The 25,505-nt window shown below is 44.7% G+C and overlaps 1 protein-coding gene across 2 annotated transcripts; it reads left to right on the forward strand.

The window, feature by feature from the left end:
• The first annotated feature begins 1,901 nt into the window (after nt 1-1,901).
• On the forward strand, nt 1,902-17,624 carry sigirr (single immunoglobulin and toll-interleukin 1 receptor (TIR) domain). 2 transcript variants are annotated; one of them, XM_039017939.1, is made up of 9 exons: nt 1,902-2,178; nt 9,542-9,758; nt 10,201-10,328; nt 11,155-11,295; nt 12,157-12,300; nt 13,000-13,102; nt 13,484-13,640; nt 16,184-16,361; nt 17,093-17,624. In XM_039017939.1, the coding sequence occupies exons 1-9, from the start codon at nt 2,079-2,081 to the stop codon at nt 17,272-17,274; spliced, it is 1,350 nt and encodes a 449-aa protein (XP_038873867.1). In that variant the 5' UTR covers nt 1,902-2,078; the 3' UTR covers nt 17,275-17,624. The 2 variants fall into 2 exon arrangements, with proteins under 2 accessions (XP_038873867.1, XP_038873868.1); XM_039017940.1 differs by lacking the exon at nt 1,902-2,178 and adding an exon at nt 3,983-4,019.
• Nucleotides 17,625-25,505: the final 7,881 nt, after the last annotated feature.

The following is a 25,505-nucleotide window of genomic DNA, read 5'->3' on the forward strand; positions in this document are numbered from 1 at the left end:
TCTGAAGGTGTCTCAGGGGGAGTTGGGATAATGGCTGACCCTGGCCGTGACCCCACTCTCTGAAGGTGTCTCAGGGGGAGTTGGGATAATGGCTGACCCTGGCCGTGACCCCACTCTCTGAGGGTGTCTCAGGGGGAGTTGGGATAATGGCTGACCCTGGCCGTGACCCCACTCTCTGAAGGTGTCTCAGGGGGAGTTGGGATAATGACTGACCCCGGCCGTGACCCCACTCTCTGAGGGTGTCTCAGGGGCAGTTGGGATAATGGCTGACCCTGGCCGTGACCCCACTCTCTGAGGGTGTCTCAGGGGGAGTTGGGATAATGGCTGACCCTGGCCGTGACCCCACTCTCTGAAGGTGTCTCAGGGGGAGTTGGGATAATGGCTGACAATGGCCGTGACCCTACTCTCTGAAGGTGTCTCAGGGGGAGTTGGGATAATGGCTGACCCTGGCCGTGACCCCACTCTCTAAGGGTGTCTCAGGGGCAGTTGGGATAATGGCTGACCCCGGCCGTGACCCCACTCTCTGAGGGTGTCTCAGGGGGAGATGGGATAGACCCTGGCCGTGACCCCACTCTCTGAGGGTGTCAGGGGGAGATGGGATAGACCCTGGCCGTGACCCCACTCTCTGAGGGTGTCAGGGGGAGATGGGATAGACCCTGGCCGTGACCCCACTCTCTGAGGGTGTCTCAGGGGGAGATGGGATAGACCCTGTCCGTGACCCCACTCTCTGAGGGTGTCTCAGGAGGAGATGGGATATGGAGACCCTGTCCGTGACCCCGCTCTCTGAGGGTGTCTCAGGGGGAGTTGGGATAATGGCTGACCCTGGCCGTGACCCCACTCTCTGAGGGTGTCTCAGGGGCAGTTGGGATAATGGCTGACCCTGGCCGTGACCCCACTCTCTGAAGGTGTCTCAGGGGGAGTTGGGATAATGACTGACCCCGGCCGTGACCCCACTCTCTGAGGGTGTCTCAGGGTGAGTTGGGATAATGGCTGACCCTGGCCGTGACCCCACTCTCTGAAGGTGTCTCAGGGGGAGTTGGGATAATGACTGACCCCGGCCGTGACCCCACTCTCTGAGGGTGTCTCAGGGGGAGTTGGGATAATGGCTGACCCTGGCCGTGACCCCACTCTCTGAGGGTGTCTCAGGGGCAGTTGGGATAATGGCTGACCCTGGCCGTGACCCCACTCTCTGAAGGTGTCTCAGGGGGAGTTGGGATAATGACTGACCCCGGCCGTGACCCCACTCTCTGAGGGTGTCTCAGGGTGAGTTGGGATAATGGCTGACCCTGGCCGTGACCCCACTCTCTGAGGGTGTCTCAGGGGGAGTTGGGATAATGGCTGACCCTGGCCGTGACCCCACTCTCTGAAGGTGTCTCAGGGGGAGTTGGGATAATGGCTGACCCCGGCCGTGACCCCACTCTCTGAGGGTGTCTCAGGGGGAGTTGGGATAATGGCTGACCCTGGCCGTGACCCCACTCTCTGAAGGTGTCTCAGGGGGAGTTGGGATATGAAGAAGGCACATTTCCAATTCACACGTGTATAAAACACACTTGTACATGTGAAATAGGACAAGTTAAGCTCCCACCAAATTATTGTATCACTATTAGCAAGACATTTATTTTAGTTCTAAAAAAGCGACATACTTTAAAAAAAAAAAAAGTACTACCAATGACCCACATTACAACCTACCTACGTAACGTTTTACTGCAGGTACCTGTGTGGATAGGGGCAAAGTCGTGTATTACAGTGTGTGAAGCCTACAGTTGGATTTTTAAACTCGCTTGGTATGACTCTTGTATTTAAAAAAAACCCTGTTCACTTTTAGCATGTTGCGAGTACATTTGCGACCAGTAGACTAAGCAGAAAGCCTACTTCTTGAAAGTTGACTTGAACAGGTGAGACGTCACGTGACCGCCCGTACACAGAAGTCCTTCGAGCAGTTGAACCGAGTCAAGCTTTGGGAGTTATTCTTTTTTATTTAACTATAATTCTATAATGTTTTATCCACTGGGGCTGGATGATACGATATAATCCTAGGACCATAGCGTGTGCCTTTCGATTGAAAACTCGGAATAAGAATGAAAGTGAACGATTTTACTTTACAAATGACTTCTAACCAGTTGGCTTTCATTCTGACATGTACTTTAGTTCTGAACAGGATGTCGGTGTGTGCTGGAGGTAAGATTATATTCCGTCATTTAATCTATTGACAATATTGTTTAATCGATTAAACGGAAAACTGATTAAATTGTATGTTATTTTATTGATCATAAAATGTGACTTTTTCGGGGGGGGGGGGGCTCTAATTTATCAACTTTACCGCGTGCTCTCGTGCATAAAGCGCGAGAGGGGCGTTATTGTGCTGAAGAATATTATTTGAGTTTCTAGCAAATTCCATTAGTATAGACGGTATAAGCATTATGTAGCAGTGTCGTTTGGAATTCTTTGCACAGGTTGTTTATCACCAATAGGAAACGAACGAAAGTGACGGCTTCTTGCATCATAATGGCGAACGAACAGGCTATCTCTGTTTAAAGATACATTACTCATTAAAATAAATAGAATTTCAAGATAAGAGACAGTTGCCAATCAGTTGGACAAGAGACATCCAATCAATGACAAGTACAGATCTGTCTGCTCTTAACACTGCATCCGTTCAGTGTCATTCAGTCATGACTTCTCTAGTCCAGTCGGACACTACGACAATTGTTCCAATCTGGACTTTGTACCCGGATATACAGCTCCGTGCTACATCATGTTAATAATAAATCATATACAGAATGTTAAAACAGAGTGTGTGTTTGTGTGTATGTGCAGTGCTTAATTTGTCAATTGGAAGGTTCCGGAAATGGGGGTGACCTGCGAGGCTCTGAGGTACCGGAACCTCAGGAAAACAACAGCACCTTTTATAATAAAGCTTTGCATCCATTTCCTTTAGAGCTCTTTTGCACCCCAGTATTTCTACTTGCACATCATCATCTGCTCATCTATCACTCCAGTGTTAATCTGCTAAATTGTAATTACTTCGCTACTATGGCCTATTTATTGCCTTACCTCCTCACGCCATTTTTTCTACTGTATTATTGACTGTATGTTTGTTTATTCCACGTGTAACTCTGTGTTGTTGTTTTTGTCGCACTGCTTTGCTTTATCTTGGCCAGGTCGCAGTTGTAAATGAGAACTTGTTCTCAACTGGCCGACCTGGTTGAATAAAGGTGAAATAAAAAATAAATAAATAATTATCCTAACTTGGTACAGAACAGTAGTGTAGAAGCGCTAACAGAAGCTGCACACGCATTTCATGTAATTCTACATCATATTAGATGACTGGAGATTTTAGCAGAATATATTGTAATACCTTACAAATGATCGAAATGACAGGCTACTTTGACAACCTGACCACCCGAGAATCTGAGATCAATGAAAACGACCTTGTCTTGAATCTATCGAAAGCGCGCGTTTCTCTTTCACCCCCGGTAACGGCCAGTGGTCACGCGTTGGTATCGGCTGCGTCATACACCCGGGGCGGTCCAACCACGAATCAATTCTTACAATATCAGGCACGTTTTCACATTACCTTTTTTTTTTAGTTGGAAGGACAATTACAGAGGAGGCAACTTGAATTAATTCTGATTTATTTTATTATAATTTGTTTTACATCGCAAACAGTTCGCGTGACCTCTATAGAACGACCTCTATAGAACAAACTTCATGTCAGAATAGGCAACCGAAATTAATAATTAATGTATGTGTGTATAGCCAAATAGCCAAACCCCAAAAACTACAGACGTTACTAGTGCCTCCCCTCCGCGATCAAACCGATATAAAAAAAAAAAAAAATGAAACGCAGCCTAACGTGATCAGAAATCTCAACTAGCAAGCAAGTCGCAGCAATGAAGAATTGAGTGCGTGCGTGGTTCACGCGAAAGGGGGGGGGGGGGGGGGGGGGGGATTCTGGGAGTGGAGAGATTTTCAGCACAGCACCTGTTCTTGGCAAATGTGTTCCGGGAAACGAAACGGTGCGGCTCAAATGAAACACTGTTGTGTGTACAGCAGATGAATCCGATCCTAAGGAGTTCCTCCAGGGCCTCTTAGCTAGCCTGCTCATTACCATATCTGAATATGTTGACACACTGGTCTTTGTAGTAGTACCTACTAACAGACAGTGAGGGGGGACATCTCTGTACTCCTGTTGCTTTTTCTGCTGTGGGGATTAAATAGTTAAAGGTTGCTGATACTAAAGGGATCTGATGTTGCTCTTTATGGCAGTAGTAAGTATGCTTGCAGATAAATTAATGACCAGTTTTTATTTTATTTCAAACTGCTAACAGTGGTGTTTTAGGGCTGCTATAGAACTACTCAAAATCTAAACCAAATCAATACTCGATGGTTGTCTGCTAACAGTGGTGTTTTTAGGGCTGCTATAGAACTACTCAAAATCTAAACCAAATCAATACTCGATGGTTGTCTGCTAACAGTGGTGTTTTTAGGGCTTTATAGAACTACTCAAAATCTAAACCAAATCAATACTCGATGGTTGTCTGCTAACAGTGGTGTTTTAGGGCTGTTATAGAACTACTCAAAATCTAAACCAAATCAATACTCGATGGTTGTCTGCTAACAGTGGTGTTTTTAGGGCTTTATAGAACTACTCAAAATCTAAACCAAATCAATACTCGATGGTTGTCTGCTAACAGTGGTGTTTTAGGGCTGTTATAGAACTACTCTATGGTTGTCCTGTATTCATTTCTGTTTGATTTGAAGTTGTCAAAAGAAATCAGAGGAGACTGAAAAACAAGGATTTATAGAACTAAAGAACTGACTGTATGTCCTGTTCTTTAAACCCATATGGCCCCTTCTCTCCCTTCTAGAACACCTGCTCTTTCAACCCATATGGCCCCTTCTCTCCCTTCTAGAACACCTGCTCTTTAAACCCATATGGCCCCTTCTCTCCCTTCTAGAACACCTGCTCTTTAAACCCATATGGCCCCTTCTCTCCCGTATGGAACACCTGCTCTTTCAACCCATATGGCCCCTTCTCTCCCTTATGGAACACCTGCTCTTTAAACCCATATGGCCCCTTCTCTCCCTGCTCTTTAAACCCATATGGCCCCTTCTCTCCCTTCTAGAACACCTGCTCTTTAAACCCATATGGCCCCTTCTCTCCCTGCTCTTTAAACCCATATGGCCCCTTCTCTCCCTGCTCTTTCAACCCATATGGCCCCTTCTCTCCCTGCTCTTTCAACCCATATGGCCCCTTCTCTCTCTTCTAGAACACCTCCTCTTTAAACCCATATGGCCCATTCTCTCCCTGCTCTTTAAACCCATATGGCCCCTTCTCTCTCTTCTAGAACACCTCCTCTTTAAACCCATATGGCCCCTTCTCGCTCTTCTAGAACACCTCCTCTTTCAACCCATATGGCCCATTCTCTCCCTTCTAGAACACCTGCTCTTTCAACCCATATGGCCCCTTCTCTCCCTGCTCTTTCAACCCATATGGCCCCTTCTCTCCCTGCTCTTTCAACCCATTTGGCCCCTTCTCTCCCTGCTCTTTAAACCCATTTGGCCCATTCTCTCCCTGCTCTTTCAACCCATATGGCCCCTTCTCTCCCTGCTCTTTCAACCCATTTGGCCCCTTCTCTCCCTGCTCTTTAAACCCATATGGCCCCTTCTCTCCCTGCTCTTTAAACCCATTTGGCCCCTTCTCTCCCTGCTCTTTAAACCCATATGGCCCCTTCTCTCCCTGCTCTTTAAACCCATATGGCCCCTTCTCTCCCTTCTAGAACACCTGCTCTTTCAACCCATAAGGCCCCTTCTCTCCCTTATGGAACACCTGCTCTTTCAACCCATATGGCCCCTTCTCCCCCTTCTAGAACACCTGCTCTTTAAACCCATATGGCCCCTTCTCTCCCTGCTCTTTCAACCCATTTGGCCCCTTCTCTCCCTGCTCTTTAAACCCATATGGCCCCTTCTCTCCCTTCTAGAACACCTGCTCTTTAAACCCATATGGCCCCTTCTCTCCCTGCTCTTTCAACCCATTTGGCCCCTTCTCTCCCTGCTCTTTAAACCCATTTGGCCCCTTCTCTCCCTGCTCTTTAAACCCATTTGGCCCCTTCTCTCCCTGCTCTTTAAACCCATTTGGCCCCTTCTCTCCCTGCTCTTTAAACCCATATGGCCCCTTCTCTCCCTTCTAGAACACCTCCTCTTTAAACCCATTTGGCCCCTTCTCTCCCTTCTAGAACACCTGCTCTTTAAACCCACTTGGCCCTTCTCTCCCTGCTCTTTAAACCCATATGGCCCCTTCTCTCCCTTATTATCCAAACAGCTCTGTTCTGGAACAGGAGGGGAAACAGAGGAGGATTATGTTAGTGTTTTGTCATAGAGAATGTACATGCATTCAGTTTGAGCCAGGGACACCAACGCACTTTAAATGAAAAGGTATAGCCATAATCTTCTCCTGGATTGACTGTACTTTCTAAATAATAAGATCTATGGTACTGGATCTGTACGTCATGACTCTCCAGTAAGACCAATGTGTGGGACTCTTTCTTATGAAAATGTAATGGAATAAGCAAATTACTGTAAATTACACCGTCACTTGTTAATTAAAGCACAGAGGCAAGTTCTGAGCAAATGTTTTGCATATAGTGTTCAACATGGTACCCTATTGTCCAGGTTATGAGCCCTGGTCTAAAGTAGTGCACTATTAGGGAATAGGGTTCTATTGGGTCCTGGTCAAAGTAGTGCACTATATAGAGAATAGGGTTCTATAGGGCTCTGGTCTAAAGTAGTGCACTATATAGGGAATAGGGTTCTATAGGGCCCTGGTCTAAAGTAGTGGACTATAATAGGGAATAGGGTTCTATAGGGCTCTGGTCTAAAGTAGTGCACTATAAATAGGGAATAGGGTTCTATAGGGCCCTGGTCAAAGTAGTGCACTATGTAGGGACTAGGGTGGCATTTAGGACTAGCGTCTATAAACAGTAATCCATGACTATAAACAGTACTTTATGACTCAACAGAGCAGGTGGGCAGTATTGTTGCTGGTTACACAGTGACTGGAACAGGTCAACTTAATGGAACGTGAAGGTGAACTTGTTTGCTTTTTCACCCAGTTTTTTTTACTTGCAGCTCAGCTCACTCATGGGACAAATGGGTACTTTGCGGAATAGCAAATCGCTGAGTAGCAAATGCATCAGATGTAACATTGGGGAAAGTAGGATTATAAACTGTTACCTACCTACCTACCTACCTACCTACCTACCTACCTACCTACCTACCTACCTACCTACCTACCTACCTACCTACCTACCTACCTACCTACCTACCTACCTATCTACCTACCTACCTACCTACCTACCTACCTACCTACCTACCTACCTACCTACCTACCTACCTACCTACCTACCTACCTACCTACCTACCTACCTACCTATCTACCTCCCTACCTCCCTACCTACCTACCTACCTACCTACCTACCTACCTACCTACCTACCTACCTACCTACCTACCTACCTACCTACCTACCTACCTACCTACCTACCTACCTACCTACTATTGTCGTTCCTAGCCAACTCTGTAAACTATTGTTGTTTCTAGCCAACTCTGTAAACTATTGTTGTTTCTAGCCAACTCTGTAAACTATTGTCGTTCCTAGCCAACTCTGTAAACTATTGTCGTTCCTAGCCAACTCTGTAAACTATTGTTGTTCCTAGCCAACTCTGTAAACTATTGTCGTTCCTAGCCAACTCTGTAAACTATTGTCGTTCCTAGCCAACTCAGAAGCTATTGTCGTTCCTAGCCAACTCATAAGCTATTGTCGTTCCTAGCCAACTCTGTAAACTATTGTCGTTCCTAGCCAACTCTGTAAACTATTGTCGTTCCTAGCCAACTCTGTAAACTATTGTCGTTCCTAGCCAACTCTGTAAACTATTGTCGTTCCTAGCCAACTCTGTAAACTATTGTCGTTCCTAGCCAACTCTGTAAACTATTGTTGTTCCTAGCCAACTCTGTAAACTATTGTCGTTCCTAGCCAACTCTGTAAACTATTGTCGTTCCTAGCCAACTCTGTAAACTATTGTTGTTCCTAGCCAACTCTGTAAACTATTGTCGTTCCTAGCCAACTCCGTAAACTATTGTCGTTCCTATCCAACTCTGTAAACTATTGTCGTTCCTAGCCAACTCTGTAAACTATTGTCGTTCCTAGCCAACTCTGTAAACTATTGTCGTTCCTATCCAACTCTGTAAACTATTGTCGTTCCTATCCAACTCTGTAAACTATTGTCGTTCCTAGCCAACTCATAAACTATTGTCGTTCCTAGCCAACTCATAAACTATTGTCGTTCCTAGCCAACTCTGTAAACTATTGTCGTTCCTAGCCAACTCTGTAAACTATTGTCGTTCCTAGCCAACTCTGTAAACTATTGTTGTTCCTAGCCAACTCCGTAAACTATTGTTGATCCTAGCCAACTCTGTAAACTATTATCGTTCCTAGCCAACTCAGAAGCTATTGTCGTTCCTAGCCAACTCATAACCTATTGTTGTGCCTCTAAGAGTTAGTTTCATATGCTTTGGGGTGGGGGGGAGGAAGTTAATTTGCATTTTCTACACCTGTAGAGAAGAGGTTTGTTTCAGTCAGTGTGCCTGCCGAGTTGGCTGGATCAGTTTTACAAGATTGGGCTGGGGAGATGAAAGGGCCCTATTGTTTTTAGGTCGTGCAGTCAGTTAGTCAGTCAGTCAGTCAACTGTTCAGTCAGTCAGTCAGTCAGTCAGTCAATCAACTATTAATTCAGTCATTCAGTCAGTCAGTCAGTCAATCAACTATTAATTCAGTCATTCAGTCAGTCAGTCAGTCGGTCGGTCGGTCGGTCGGTCGGTCAGTTAGTCAGTCAATCAGTCAGTCAGTCAACTATTCAGCCAGGCAGTCAGTCAGGCAGTCAGTCAGGCAGTCAGTCAGTCATTCAGTAAGTCAGTCAGTCAGTCCGTCAGTCAATCAGTCAGTCAGTCAACTATTCAGTCAGTCAGTCAACTATTCAGTCAGTCAGTCAGTCCGTCAGTCAATCAGTCAGTCAGTCAGTCAGTCAACTATTCAGTCAGTCAGTCAACTATTCAGTCAGTCAGTCAATCAGTCAGTCAGATAGTCAGTCAGTCAGTCAGTCAGTCAACTATTCAGTCAACCAGTCAATCAGTCAGTCAGTCAGTCAACCAGTCAGTCAGTCAGTCAATCAGTCAGTAACCGGTCAGTCAGTCAGTCAATCAGTCAGTCAATCAGTCAGTAACCATAGCAGGGTTCTTTCTTTATTCTTACTAGCACTGATTTTGATCATGTCTGTGGAAGAAGCTTCCAGTGATCGTGATGTGCTTGTGTTACCTACTTTAGTTGAATGCACTGATTGTAAGTTGCTCTGGATAAGAGTGTCTGCTGAATGATTGGAATGTAAAATATTGCAGTGGCTTGGGGAATTGTGAATTTCACTTAGCTGGAGAAATGTTATATTATTTTCAGTTTGTTAAATGTGTTCATTCATTCAATTCATGCAGAATCCCTGTGCACCCAAGCCCCAGAGTTTCAGTTGCCCAGTGGGGGGCAGTCCGAGGTGTGGGAGACCCTGGGTTCCATTGTGGCTCTGAACTGTACAGCCGTGCTGTCCTGGAACCAGACGGACCAACTGTGTGACGCTACCTCCTGGACACCGCTCTGGAGCAAAGATGGGACCCCTCTCAACCTCAGCCTTTACCCACAGAACACATCCACCTGGTCAGTTCAACAGGAGGTCACGATACCTTGCCAGATCGCAAGTACACTGATCTACAGGTTGTCATTGCTAATACCTGGCCAGATCACATGTACACTGATCTACAGATTGTCATTGCTAATACCTGGCCAGATCACATGTACACTGATCTACAGATTGTCATTGCTAATACCTGGCCAGATCACATGTACACTGATCTACAGATTGTCATTGCTAATACCTGGCCAGATCGCATGTACACTGATCTACAGATTGTCATTGCTAATACCTGGCCAGATCACATGTACACTGATCTACAGGTTGTCGTTGCTAATAACAATCTATTCATGACTTATTTGTATAAAATAAGGTTAAATAATAAATCATGTTCAGCCCCCCCCCCACACACACAATGTCCAACCAATTACAATACAGAGGTCACCTTTTTATTTTTTTGTCTGGCAGGACTCCCAGCCAATCCCAAATGATTGTGAGCAGTGTGCTGCAGGTCCATGTTAGAGAGCAGGTTGACTTTGGTCTCTACTCCTGTAAGGTGAGGAACACCTCCGCTGACTTCAGCCTGCAGAATACCGGTAAGAAACCAGGGGGGGTTTATGGACTGTACATTATACTGTATCAGACATGTTGTCAAAGGCAACTTACAGATTAGTGTGGGCATACAATACTTATTTCAAATGTTAATATGTGTGATAACTGAGGCTGGGTGGATTCGGGGTGGATTCAGGGTGGATTCAGGGTGAATTCAGGGTGGAATCAGGGTGAATTCAGGGTGGATTCAGAGTGAATTCAGGGTGGATTCAGGGTGAATTCAGGGTGGATTCAGGGTGGATTCAGGGTGAATTCAGGGTAGATTCAGGGTAGATTCAGGGTGAATTCATGGTGGATTCAGGGTAGATTCAGGGTGAATTCATGGTGGATTCAGGGTGGATTCAGAGTGAATTCATGGTGAATTCAGGGTGAATTCATGGTGGATTCAGGGTGAATTCAGGGTGGATTCAGAGTGAATTCAGGGTGGATTCAGGGTGGATTCAGGGTGGATTCAGGGTGGATTCAGGGTGGATTCAGGGTGGATTCAGGGTGGATTCAGGGTGGATTCAGGGTGAATTCAGATATGCTGCTATTTTTTATTTATATTTTCAGCGTTTATACTGCAGATAGTAGCATCCATCAGTGTAATTATCTGCATCATTTTCAATCCTCTCTATATATTTTTTGTAAATATATATATATTATATATATTTTTTACAAATATATTTTCCTTTATTATGTTCCCCTAAACCCCTCCCCTAATTGGAGTAAGCTAATGGACAACACTTTGACTTCCACTTCCAGTTTATACATACTATATGCTGATTATTAATGACTCAGGCTTGTTGGTTTCTGTTTGTGTGATCACAGCCCACCCCAGCCACACAGCATCAGTGATGGCAGCCATCAGTCTCTTCTTGATCCTGACTATAGCTGCTGTTGTCTACTCCAGGTGTCGTCTCAATATCAAACTCTGGTACAGGAACTCCTATGGAGACTATGAGATCAATGGTGAGGAGTGAGGATTTTTTAATTTTTAACCTTTATTTAACTAGGCAAGTCAGTTAAGAACAAATTCTTGTTTACAATGATGGCCTACCCCGGCCAAACCCTAACGACGCTGGGCCAATTGTGCGCCGCCCTATGGGACTCCCAATCACGGCGGGTTGGGATACAGCCTGGAATCAAACCAGGGTCTGTAGTGACGTCTCTAGTACTGAGATGCAGTGCCTTAGACCACTGCGCCACTCGGGAGCCCAAGTTTTAACCAACTGCAGTGGTTAAAACACGTTGGGATGGGAAGTGTGAGCCCACTTTGTGCTGTAGGTGGGCTATGGTTAGTTGTACAGATGTAGGATCTTAATTTGAGCCAGTTTGCTACAGCAGGAAAATAATCTTGCAGCAACAGCAAATGTGAATTATTATCTGGATTATAATGAATGGACATTTTTTGTAGGGGTTGGAGACATTTTTCATTAGGGCAAATCAATTCTGATTATTAAAAACTTTAGAAGCCTTTTTAAACCTCAATTACACTACACGTTTGCATTTCCTGATTTGCAGGAAAATTCCGGCAACAACAGGAAGATCAAATTAAGATAAGGCATCTGTAGGCACCTGTAAGCATATTCAAGCAGTATTGGGGGTTACAATGTATTGAACATATCAAAGATACTGTATATTATTATATACTTGCAATGATTGTCATATGTGGTTGTAAAAAGGGTTTACTCAGGATCGTGACACTGAATTGAGGTTGTTCTAACCTACCTAAATTGAATGCACAAATATTTAATCACTCTGGGAAAGTGTCTGCTAAATGACTCAAAGGTAAGTTAAGCTATGTTATAATGTCTCTCTTTTTGTCACCAGATGGGAAGCTGCATGATGCCTACTTCTCCTATGTCAACAACGAATACGACAGAAAGTTGGTCAACTTCATCCTCAAACCTCACCTGGTGAACAAATCTGGACATAAGCTACACCTCAGTGACAACAACATCCTACCTGGGGGTGGTAATGATGACACAACATAACCCTCTGTAACTCCTATAGGCCGTTTGATTCTTACATTTTAAAAAACAACAACATTTTGGCCATTTAGCAGACACGCTTATCCGGAGCAATTTACAGGATCAATTATGGTTTAGTGCCTTGGTCAATCCCCAAGCTGACGTTTCACATAGTTGGCTTGGGGATTCAAACCAGCGATCTTTAGGCTATTGGCCCAACGCTCTTAACCCAGTAGGCTACCTGCTGCCCTGTCTTCCCTGAAAATTATCAGGTTAACTGTATTTTCCTCTTCTTCTTCTTACTCTTCCTCTTCTTCTTCTTCCTCTTCTTCTTCTTCCTCTTCTTCTTCTTCCTCTTTTTCTTCTTCCTCCCCTTCTTCTTCCTCTTCTTCTCCTTCCTCTTCTTCCTCTTCTTCTTCTTCTTCCTCTTCTTCCTCTTCTTCTTCCTCTTCCTCTTCTTCCTCTTCTTCTTCTTCTTCCTCTTTTTCTTCTTCCTCCCCTTCTTCTTCCTCTTCTTCTCCTTCCTCTTCTTCCTCTTCTTCTTCCTCTTCTTCTTCCTCTTCTTCTTCCTCTTCCTCTTCTTCCTCTTCTTCTTCTTCTTCCTCTTCTTCTTCTTCCTCTTCTTCTTCCTCTTCCTCTTTTTCTTCTTCCTCTTCCTCCTCTTCCTCTTCTTCTTCCTCTTCTTGTTTTTCTCCTCTGTCAGAGCCGTCTGCTGAGTTCCTGATGAACGTTAGTCACTGTCGACGCCTCATCGTAGTGATGTCACACGCCTACCTAGAACAGGACTGGTGCTGTAACAACTTTAGGTAGGTATGCAGATAGCTCACCATTATGCCTAAGTAAAAAAAATAATTTGATCTATCTCTTAGCTTAGCATGCTAAACGCTAATGCTAATGCTAGTTGTGTCGCTGTGCGTTCCTCTTTTAGCTCAGCATGCTAACTGCTAATGCTGGTTGTGTCTCTGTGGTCCTCTCTTAGCTTAGCAGGCTAATGATAATGCCACTAATGCTACAATGTCACTATGTGCTTACCCATGTCCGTAAAAAACAAGGACAACTGCAACTGATGTCTGTACAAAACCCTCACCATAGCATGATCTAGCTGACTGCTAATGCTAGTTGCTAATATCCCTGTGTTGTCCAACCTCTCAGACAGGCTAAAATCCCTGTGTTATCCACCCTCTCAGACAGGGCCTTCTGCACCTGCTGGAGCTGTCCCAGAGGCCCATCATCATCATCACATTGGAGGGTCAGGTCAAACTCATGAGACCCGATGTGGTCCAGCAACTCAGAGAACACCAACACAAACTCACCTTGCTCACCTGGTCGGGATCACACTCCATGGTGATTCAACCTAGCCTTGACCCTAACCCTTGTATTTTTATTGTTATTTCACCTTTATTTAGCCAGGTAGGCTAGTTGAGAACAAGTTCTCATTTACAACTGTGACCTGGCCAAGATAAAGCAAAGCAGTTCGACACGTACAACAACACAGAGTTACACATGGAATAAACAAACATACAGTCAATAATACAGTAGGAAAAAAAGTCTATATAATGAGGTAAGATAAGGGAGGTAAAGCAATAAATAGGCCATAGTGGCGAGGTAATTACGATATAGCAATTAATCACTGGAGTGATAGATGTGCAGAAGCTGAATGTGCAAGTAGAGATACTGGGGTGCAAAGGAGCAAAATAAATAAATAAATACAGTATGGGGATGAGGTAGTTGGATGGGCTATTTACAGATGGGCTATGTGCAGGTGTGAGCTGCTCTGACAGCTGGTGCTTGAAGTTAGTGAGGGAGATAAGAGTCTCCAGCTTCAGCGATTTTTGCAGTTCGTTCCAGTCATTGGCAGCAGAGAACTGGAAGGAAAGGCTGCCAAAGGAGGAATTGGCTTTGGGGGTGACCAGTGAAATATACCTGCTGGAGCGCGTGCTGCGGGTGGGTGCTGGTATGGTGACCAGTGAACTGAGATAAGGCAGGGCTTTACCTAGCAAAGACTTGTGGCCAGTGGGTTTGGCGACGAGTATGAAGCGAGGGCTAGCCACCGAGAGCGTACGGGTCGCAGTGGTGGGTAGTATATGGGACTTTGGTGACAAAACAGATGGCACTGTGATAGACCACATCCAATTTGTTGAGTAGGGTGTTGGAGGCTATTTTGTAAATGACATCGCCGAAGTCGAGGATCGGTAGGATAGTCAGTTTTACAAGGGTATGTTTGGCAGCATGAGTGAAGGATGCTTTGTTGCGAAATAGGACGCCGATTCTAGATTTAATTTTGGGATTGGAGATGCCTAATGTGAGTCTGGAAGGAGAGTTTAGAGTCTAACCAGACACCTAGGTATTTGTAGTTGTCCACATATTCTAAGTCAGAACCGTCCAGAGTAGTGATGCTGGACGGGCGGGCAGGTGCAGGCAGCGATCGGTTGAAGAGCATGCATTTAGTTTTATTTGCATTTAAGAGCAGTTCGAGGCCACGGAAGGAGAGTTGTATGGCATTGAAGCTCGTCTGGAGGTTTGTTAACACAGTGTCCAAAGAAGGGCCAGAAGTATACAGAATGATGTCGTCTGCATAGAGGTGGATCAGAGACTCACCAGCAGCAAGAGCGACATCATTGATGTATACAGAGAAGAGAGTCGGCCCGAGAATTGAACCCTGTGGCACCCCCATAGAGACTACCAGAGGCCCGGACAACAGGCCCTCCGATTTGACACACTGAACTCTATCAGAGAAGTAGTTGGTGAACCAGGCGAGGCAGTCATTTGAGAAACCAAGGTTGTTGAGTCTGCCAATAAGAATGTGGTGATTGACACAGTCGAAAGCCTTGGCCAGGTCGATGAATACGGCTGCGCAGTAATGTCTCTTATCGATGGCGGTTATGATGACGTTTAGGACCTTGAGCGTAGCTGAGGTGCACCCATGACCAGCTCGGAAACCAGATTGCATAGCGGAGAAGGTATGGTGGGATTCGAAATGGTCGGTGATCTGTTTGTTAACTTGGCTTTCGAAGACCTTAGAAAGGCAGGGTAGAATAGTAATAGGTCTGTAACAGTTTGGGTCTAGAGTGTCTCCCCCTTTGAAGAGGGGGATGACCGCGGCAGCTTTCCAATCTTTGGGGATCTCAGACGATACGAAAGAGAGGTTGAACAGGCTAGTTATAGGGGTTGAAACAATTTCGGCAGATCATTTTAGAAAGAGAGGGTCCAGATTGTCTAGCCCGGCTGATATGTAGGGGTCCAGATTTTGCAGCTCTTTCAGAACATCAGCTAACTGGATTTGGGTGAAGGAGAAATGGGGGAGGCTTGGGCGAGTTGCTGTGGGGGGTACAGGGCAGTTGACCGGGGTAGGGGTAGGGGTAGCCAGGTGGAAAGCATGGCCAGCTGTAGAAAAATGCTTAATTGAAATTCTCAATTATCGTGGATTTATCAGTGGTGACAGTGTTTCCTAGCCTCAATGCAGTGGGCAGCTGGGAGGAGGTGCTCTTATTCTCCATGAATTATACAGTGTCCCAGAACTTTTTGGAGTCAGATAATGCATGTCATCACAACAAGATGCCCAGCGCTCTCCTCAACAGCAAAATTTCAGTCGCATGTTGCACTTGTCTGTCCAATGCATGTACATAGCTTTCCCGTTCCATAGTAAGCTGCTCTATCCATTAGTGAAGGCATTTAATGTCGAGCTAAACTTCGATATCAGAGGTTTAAAAATGAACAGAAAGGAACGATCTAAACTGTTACTTTTTGGGGGGTTTGAACCGGTTCAGAACTTTATTTTGCTGGTCAGAACAGTGGAACGGAACAAAATAATGATTCTGTTCAGAACGAAACGATTGGAAAATAATTTTGGCTAACTAGACTGTATACTGTGCTATGTGTCTCCTCAGCCGCCGTCGTCAGTGTTCTGGAAACAGTTGGCCCTGGCCATGCCTCATAGGGTTGTGTTCCACAGCGACACGGCAGGGGACCCCCAGACCCTCTTCCAAGACGATAAGGACCCCATGCTCACCCTCAACCCAGACTACCTGGACTGTCGCCCTGACACTGACCCTGTAGGAGACCTGGGTAAGACCAAGTGAATGGCTAGCAATAGGGTGGGGTGCAATTGATGCTGGATTACAATACAAATTACATTTCAGATTGGGTCAATTTCAATTAAGTCAATTAAAATAGAATTGACTCCAAACCTGGTTGGCCTTGTAATCCCCGGACCAATTACATTTTGGGTTATGTAATGTAATCATATTCATGCACGGCTCATAATAATGTCTGGAACGGAGCAAATGGAATGACATCAAACATACAGAATCCATGTATTCGATACCATTCCACTAATTCCGCTCCAGCCACGAGCTTGTCCTCCCCAATTAAGGTGTCACCAACCTCCTGTGCCATGGACAACACATTATCTTAATTATAGCTGCTACAGATATTATTATTATTATTTTTTTTAATGAGGCAAGTCAGTTAAGAACAAATTCTTATTTACAATGACAGCCTACCAGGGAACAGTGGGTTAACTGCCTTGTTCAGGGGGCAGAACTACAGATTTTTACCTTGTCAGCTCGGGGATTTGATCTAACCGAAAGGTTACTTGCCCAATGCACTAACCACTAGGCTACCTGCCACCCCGATGCTTTCTCCAAGGTTGAAAATAACGTCAATCAAGAATAATAGTCACTCTAAAGCCCCGTAGAACTAAGATTGTTGACCTACAGCATCGATCCACACATTTCTTCAACCAAATGACTGAATCTCCTCATTCACCCTCTGTTTTCTTCCCTCTTTCTCTCCAGGCCTTCGTCTCCCAGTCTACAAGGCACTGACATCCAGAGCTCCTGTGCTGCCTATGTTTCCCTCGGTCCCTGCATCCCTGACTGAGCCCAAACACTCAGATATAGATGTATCGGACCTGGGATCGCGCAATTATGGAGCTCGCAATGACTTCTACTGCCTGGTTACAGAGGACAACGTCTGAGAAAGACTGTAGCTTCTGAAGAAAAAGCAGAACAAGATCTCCAACTTCTACTGCCTGGTCACAGAGGACAACATCTGAGAAAGACTGTAGCTTCTGAAGAAAAAGGAGAACAAGATCTCCAACTTCTACTGCCTGGTCACAGAGGACAACGTCTGAGAAAGACTGTAGCTTCTGAAGAAAAAGGAGAACAAGATCTCCAACTTCTACTCTCCAGAAGGAAATGGCTCACTTCAATCTGAATGTAAAACAGGTTCTCTCACCAACACGCTCTACTACTTCACGGTGTATGTTTCCATATTGAAGCAAGTGTTACATTTAAAAAAAATATATGAATAATTTAGTTCTTTCAACAAGTTTGATTTGATCTATTTATTTAAATTTGTCCATATTTTAATCCTTTCACGTACACACTGAGTGTACAAAACATTAGGAACACCTGCTCTCTATCCACGACATAGACTGACCAGGTGAATCCAGGTGAAAGCTATGATCCCTTATTGATGTCACCTGTTAAATCCAATTCAATCCGTGTAGATGAAGGGGAGGACACAGGGATAAAGAAGGTTTTAATCCTTGAGAAAATTGAGACATGGCATGTGTGCCATTCAGAGGGTGAATGAATGGGCATGATAAAAGATGTAGGTGCCTTTGAATGGGGTATGGTAGTAGGTGCCAGGTGCACCGGTTTGTGTCAAGAACTGCAATGTTTCTGGGTTTTTCACACTCAACAGTTTCCCGTGTGTATCAAGAATAATCCACCACCCAAAGGACATCCAGCCAACTGGACACAACTGTGGGAAGCATTGAAGTCAACATTGGGCAGTATCCCTGTGGAACACTTTCGACACCTTGTAGAATCCATGCCCCGACGAAATGAGGCTGTTCTAAGGTGGGGGAAAAGGTTGGGGGGGGTTGCAACTCAATATTAGGGAGCTGTTTTGTACAAAAATTTGATTCCAATGATAATTTCACTGAAATGTTTTGAAGGACCTCGGTGGTTACAATACATGTTATTATATGCGATTTGTATAAGATACCTGTTATGTGAACTCTGTTGAGTGGTCTACTGCAGTATTCTGGGATTTTGTTTTAACGTTTTTTTTTTTGTGGAAATACATTCTAATTTCGTAATGTTTGTTTAGAATTATGTTCAATAGAAATATTTATCGATCAAAGCTACCCTTTCTGTAGTTTAGGGCAATTTACTAGTCCAGCCCTTTTCATAGGTAACTCATCTTGCACGAGCCTTGGCTTGTACGAGCCGATCTCATGTTTCTTTTCTTGTAGGGGTTGATACAATTTTCCTTAGAGGAAATAAAGTCAGACATTTTAAAGTGGAAATTCCAAACTTTAGAAGCATTTTAAAACCTTGAATACACTACAAGTTTGCATTTTCTTCTTGACGTGTAAGTATACCCCCTGGACTGGACGCTATTCTATTGCACAGCGTTACCCCCCCGAATCTAGCTCATAAATGCTGAACGCCAAGCAGAGACGCACGTGATCTTTGGTATCACTCGGTCGGAGAATAAACGATCAGCGTTCCAATCTCAGGGCGGACACCCGAACCCACATGGCCACTGAGTTGTTCTCTTTATATTTAGCTACATAAACCTATTTAGTGTTTTCTCCAGATATTACTTTCCCTCACCAGCAGAGGGCAGGTGAACTGCAGACTTGAGTCGACTTGGGGGGAAAAAACCTTTAACAATAATCTCAGTGCCCCATTCACTAGCAGTTATTTGTTTATTGGGATCCCCATTAACTCTTCTTCTTTTTGCAAAAAGCACAAAACATGACAGGTAACAAAACACTGATACACTGATAGACAAGGACAGTCACACACATTTAAAATACAATGATATACAAACAAAAACAAACTAAAGAATAATGTGTGTTAAAGTGTGTCTGTGTTGTGCTTGTGTTCATGTGTGTCCCCTCACAGTCCCCGCCGTTACATAAATTGTTGTCTAATCCTTTTTTTTTTTTTAAAGGTCATTTTACTGTTTACTTCAGTAATTGGAGGTGGTAGTGTAGTTCCATACAATCATGGCCTCTGTATAATACTGTGTGTTGCCGTGAATCTTTTGGGGGACTGTGAAAGAGACCCCTGGTGGCATGTCTTGTGGTGTATGTACGGGTGTCTGAAGAGACCCCTGGTGGCATGTCTTGTGGTGTATGTACGGGTGTCTGAAGAGACCCCTGGTGGCATGACTTGTGGTGTATGTACGGGTGTCTGAAGAGACCCCTGGTGGCATGTCTTGTGGTGTATGTACGGGTGTCTGAAGAGACCCCTGGTGGCATGTCTTGTGGTGTATGTACGGGTGTCTGAGCTGAATGTTATTTGATTATGCAGACGATTTGGAATTATCGTCACAATAACGCTTCTCATAAAAACTAGAAGAGAATCAGTTCATCTCTCATCAACCCTCAACCAGACATTCATGTTTTTGATGTTCGTTTTTGATGTGTAATTAAGGGCAACCACACCCTCCTCCACTCCCTCCCTCCTCCCACTCCCTCCCTCCCTCCTTCCACTCCCTCCCTCCCTCCTTCCACTCCCTCCCTCCCTCCTTCCACTCCCTCCCTCCCTCCTTCCACTCCCTCCCTCACTCCTTCCACTCCCTCCCTCACTCCTTCCACTCCCTCCCTCCCTCCTTCCACTCCCTCCCTCCCTCCTCCCACTCCCTCCCTCCTCCCACTCCCTCCCTCCTTCCACTCCCTCCCTCCCTCCCTCCTCCCACTCCCTCCTTCCTCCCACTCCCTATCACTGGAAACAATCCACTTGAATGGCCCTACAACTGGTAATTACTAGTGGGAAACTTGTTTATCATCCCCGAGCTCCAACTTCTCCCACATGCTGACCTCTGACGTCACCTACTAAGGAAATTACTTCAATAAAGGCATTTTCGGGCAGTTTAATGCACCAAAGAAAGGAAGGGAAAGGGGGGATACTTAGTCAGTTGCAAAACTGAATGCATTCAAATTAAATGTGTCTTAAAAAAAAAGCTATCTATTAAAATGTTTTTTTAATACTGTACTTTACTTCCAAGCGTGATAGCTATACTTTTAGTTTATGGTTGACGCAGCTTGTTGGCAATTAGAAAATGTAATTTCTCAACGAGTTCAAAGCACGTGTTTATTTGTATTTATTAGGGATCCCCATTAGCAGCATCTGCTCTTCCTGGGGTCCAAACACATTGAAGCACGTATATTACATAGAAAACCATGTATGCATCCAATGTGTATTTAATAATAATATTATGCCATTTATAGCACACACTTTTATCCAAAGCGACTTACGATCATGCGTATGGGTGGTCCCAGGAATCGAACCCCCTATCCTGGCATTGCAAGCACAATGCTGGACCAACTAAGGCTAAGCTATAAAGGACCACTTTTATGACTTCACAACTAGTAATCACCACCTTCCCACTTGGTTAGGAAGGCAGCATAAGGCTCTGTGTAGGGCAGGCAGTAGGTTGGGCCAGATACACAGGTTAGTTCAGTAGGTTGGGCCAGATATAAGGGTTATTTGTCCAGTAGGTTGGGCCAGATATAAGGGTTAGTTCAGTAGGTTGGGCCAGATATAAGGGTTATTTGTCCAGTATGTTGGGCCAGATATAAAGGTTAGTTCAGTAGGTTGGGCCAGATATAAGGGTTATTTGTCCAGTAGGTTGGGCCAGATACACAGGTTAGTTCAGTAGGTTGGGCCAGATATAAGGGTTAGTCCAGTAGGTTGGGCCAGATATAAGGGTTAGTTCAGTAGGTTGGGCCAGATATAAAGGTTGGTTCAGTAGGTTGGGCCAGATATAAGGGTTATTTGTCCAATAGGTTGGGCCAGATATAAAGGTTAGTTCAGTAGGTTGGGCCAGATATAAGGGTTATTTGTCCAGTAGGTTGGGCCAGATATAAAGGTTAGTTCAGTAGGTTGGGCCAGATATAAGGGTTATTTGTCCAGTAGGTTGGGCCAGATATAAAGGTTAGTTCAGTAGGTTGGGCCAGATATAAGGGTTAGTTCAGTAGGTTGGGCCAGATATAAGGGTTATTTGTCCAGTAGGTTGGGCCATATATAAGGGTTAGTCCAGAAGGTTGGGCCAGATATAAGGGTTATTTGTCCAATAGGTTGGGACAGATATAAAGGTTAGTCCAGTAGGTTGGGCCAGATATAAAGGTTAGTCCAATAGGTTGGGCCAGATATAAAGGTTAGTTCAGTAGGTTGGGCCAGATATAAAGGTTAGTCCAGTAGGTTGGGCCAGATATAAGGGTTATTTGTCCAGTAGGTTGGGACAGATATAAAGGTTAGTCCAGTAGGTTGGGCCAGATATAAAGGTTAGTCCAATAGGTTGGGCCAGATATAAAGGTTAGTCCAGTAGGTTGGGCCAGATATAAGGGTTATTTGTCCAGTAGGTTGGGCCATATATAAGGGTTAGTCCAGTAGGTTGGGCCAGATATAACGGTTATTTCAGTAGGTTGGGCCAGATATAAGGGTTATTTGTCCAGTAGGTTGGGCCAGATATAAAGGTTAGTTCAGTAGGTTGGGCCAGATTTAAGGGTTAGTCCAGTAGGTTGGGCCAGATATAAAAGTTAGTTCAGTAGGTTGGGCCAGATATAAGGGTTAGTCCAGTAGGTTGGGCCAGATATAAAGGTTATTTGTCCAGTAGGTTGGGCCAGATATAAGGGTTAGTCCAGTAGGTTGGGCCAGATATAAAGGTTATTTGTCCAGTAGGTTGGGCCAGATATAAGGGTTATTTGTCCAGTAGGTTGGGCCAGATATAAGGGTTATTTCAGTAGGTTGGGCCAGATATAAGGGTTAGTCCACTAGGTTGGGACAGATATAAAGGTTAGTCCAGTAGGTTGGGCCAGATATAAGGGTTATTTGTCCAGTAGGTTGGGCCAGATATAAAGGTTAGTTCAGTAGGTTGGGCCAGATATAAGGGTTAGTCCAGAAGGTTGGGCCAGATATAAGGGTTGGGCCAGTAGGTTGGGCCAGATTTAAAGGTTAGTTCAGTAGGTTGGGCCAGATATAAGGGTTAGTCCAATAGGTTGGGCCAGATATGAAGGTTAGTTCAGTAGGTTGGGCCAGATATAAAGGTTAGTCCAGTAGGTTGGGCCAGATATAAAGGTTACTTCAGTAGGTTGGGACAGATATAAGGGTTAGTTCAGTAGGTTGGGCCATATATAAGGGTTATTTGTCCAGTAGGTTGGGCCAGATATAAAGGTTAGTTCAGTAGGTTGGGCCAGATATAAGGGTTATTTGTCCAGTAGGTTGGGTCAGATATAAAGGTTAGTTCAGTAGGTTGGGCCAGATATAAGGGTTATTTGTCCAGTAGGTTGGGCCAGATATAAAGGTTAGTTCAGTAGGTTGGGCCAGATATAAAGGTTAGTCCAGTAGGTTGGGCCAGATATAAAGGTTAGTTCAGTAGGTTGGGCCAGATATAAGGGTTAGTCCACTAGGTTGGGCCAGATATAAAGGTTATTTGTCCAGTAGGTTGGGCCAGATATAAGGGTTATTTGTCCAGTAGGTTGGGCCAGATATAAGGGTTAGTCCACTAGGTTGGGACAGATATAAAGGTTAGTCCAGTAGGTTGGGCCAGATATAAGGGTTATTTGTCCAGTAGGTTGGGCCAGATATAAAGGATAGTTCAGTAGGTTGGGCCAGATATAAGGGTTAGTCCAGAAGGTTGGGCCAGATATAAGGGTTGGGCCAGTAAGTTGGGCCAGATTTAAAGGTTAGTTCAGTAGGTTGGGCCAGATATAAGGGTTAGTCCAATAGGTTGGGCCAGATATAAAGGTTAGTTCAGTAGGTTGGGCCAGATATGAAGATTAGTTCAGTAGGTTGGGCCAGATATAAAGGTTAGTTCAGTAGGTTGGGCCAGATATAAGGGTTATTTGTCCAGTAGGTTGGGCCAGATATAAGGGTTAGTCCAGTAGGTTGGGCCAGATATAAAGGTTACTTCAGTAGGTTGGGCCAGATATAAGGGTTATTTGTCCAGTAGGTTGGGCCAGATATAAAGGTTAGTTCAGTAGGTTGGGCCAGATATAAGGGTTATTTGTCCAGTAGGTTGGGCCAGATATAAAGGTTAGTTCAGTAGGTTGGGCCAGATATAAGGGTTATTTGTCCAGTAGGTTGGGCCAGATATAAAGGTTAGTTCAGTAGGTTGGGCCAGATATAAGGGTTAGTCCAGTAGGTTGGGCCAGATATAAAGGTTAGTTCAGTAGGTTGGGCCAGATATAAGGGTTAGTCCACTAGGTTGGGCCAGATATAAAGGTTATTTGTCCAGTAGGTTGGGCCAGATATAAGGGTTATTTGTCCAGTAGGTTGGGCCAGATATAAAGGTTAGTTCAGTAGGTTGGGCCAGATATAAGGGTTATTTGTCCAGTAGGTTGGGCCAGATATAAAGGTTAGTTCAGTAGGTTGGGCCAGATATAAGGTTATTTGTCCAGTAGGTTGGGCCAGATATAAGGGTTATTTGTCCAGTAGGTTGGGCCATATATAAGGGTTAGTCCAGAAGGTTGGGCCAGATATAAGGGTTGGGCCAGTAGGTTGGGCCAGATATAAAGGTTAGTTCAGTAGGTTGGGCCAGATATAAGGGTTAGTCCAATAGGTTGGGCCAGATATAAAGGTTAGTCCAATAGGTTGGGCCAGATATAAAGGTTAGTCCAGTAGGTTGGGCCAGATATAAAGGTTACTTCAGTAGGTTGGGCCAGATATAAGGGTTATTTGTCCAGTAGGTTGGGCCAGATATAAGGGTTAGTCCAGTAGGTTGGGCCAGATATAAAGGTTACTTCAGTAGGTTGGGCCAGATATAAGGGTTATTTGTCCAGTAGGTTGGGCCAGATATAAAGGTTAGTTCAGTAGGTTGGGCCAGATATAAGGGGTATTTGTCCAGTAGGTTGGGCCAGATATAAGGGTTATTTGTCCAGTAGGTTGTGCCAGATATAAGGGTTAGTCCAGTAGGTTGGGCCAGATATAAGGGTTATTTGTCCAGTAGGTTGGGCCAGATATAAAGGTTAGCTCAGTAGGTTGGGCCAGATATAAGGGTTATTTGTCCAGTAGGTTGGGCCAGATACACAGGTTAGTTCAGTAGGTTGGGCCAGATATAAGGGTTAGTCAAGTAGGTTGGGCCAGATATAGAGGATTAGTTTCAGTAGGTTGGGCCAGATATAAAGGTTGGTTTCAAGTAGGTTGGGCCCGAGTATAAGGGTTATTTGTCCAATGAGGTTGGGCCAGCTATAAAGGTTAGTTCAGTAGGTTGGGGCCAGATATAAGGGTTATTGTTCCAGTAGGTTGGGCCCAGATATAAAGGTTTAGTTCAGTAGGTTGGGCCAGATATAAGGGTTCGTTGTCAGTAGGTTGGGGCCAGATATAAGGGTTATTTGTCCAGTATGTTGGGCCAATATATAAGGGTTAGTCCAGAAGGTTGGGCCAGAGGTATAAGGGTCGGGCCATGTAGGTTGGCCAGATATAAAGGTTAGTTCAGTAGGTTGGGGCCCAGATATATAGGGTTAGTCCAATAGGGTTGGGCCCGATATAAAGATTAGTCCAATAGGTTGGGCCAGATATAAAGGTTCAGTAGGTTGGGCCAGATATAAGGGTTATTTGTCCAGTAGGTTGGGCCAGATATAAAGGTTAGTTCAGTAGGTTGGGCCAGATATAAGGGTTAGTCCAGAAGGTTGGGCCAGATATAAGGGTTGGGCCAGTAGGTTGGCCAGATTTAAAGGTTAGTCAGTAGGTTGGGCCAGATATAAGGGTTAGTCCATAGGTTGGGCCAGATATAAGGTTAGTTCAGTAGGTTGGGCCAGATATAAAGGTTAGTCCAGTAGGTTGGGCCAGATATAAGGGTTATTTGTCCAGTAGGTTGGGCCATATATAAGGTTAGTCCAGTAGGTTGGGCCAGATATAAGGTTAGTTCAGTAGGTTGGGCCAGATATAAGGGTTAGTCCAGTAGGTTGGGCCAGATATAAAGGTTAGTTCAGTAGGTTGGGCCAGATATAAGGGTTATTTGTCCAGTAGGTTGGGCCAGATATAAAGGTTAGTTCAGTAGGTTGGGCCAGATATAAGGGTTATTTGTTCAGTAGGTTGGGCAGATATAAAGGTTAGTTCAGTAGGTTGGGCCAGATATAGGGTTAGTCCAGTAGGTTGGGCCAGATATAAAGTTAGTTCAGTAGGTTGGGCCAGATTATAGGTTAGTCCATAGGTTGGGCCAGATATAAAGGTTATTTGTCCA

The sequence above is a fragment of the Salvelinus namaycush genome, chromosome 21 (genome assembly GCF_016432855.1).
Source record: "Salvelinus namaycush isolate Seneca chromosome 21, SaNama_1.0, whole genome shotgun sequence".
NCBI lineage: Eukaryota > Metazoa > Chordata > Actinopteri > Salmoniformes > Salmonidae > Salvelinus > Salvelinus namaycush.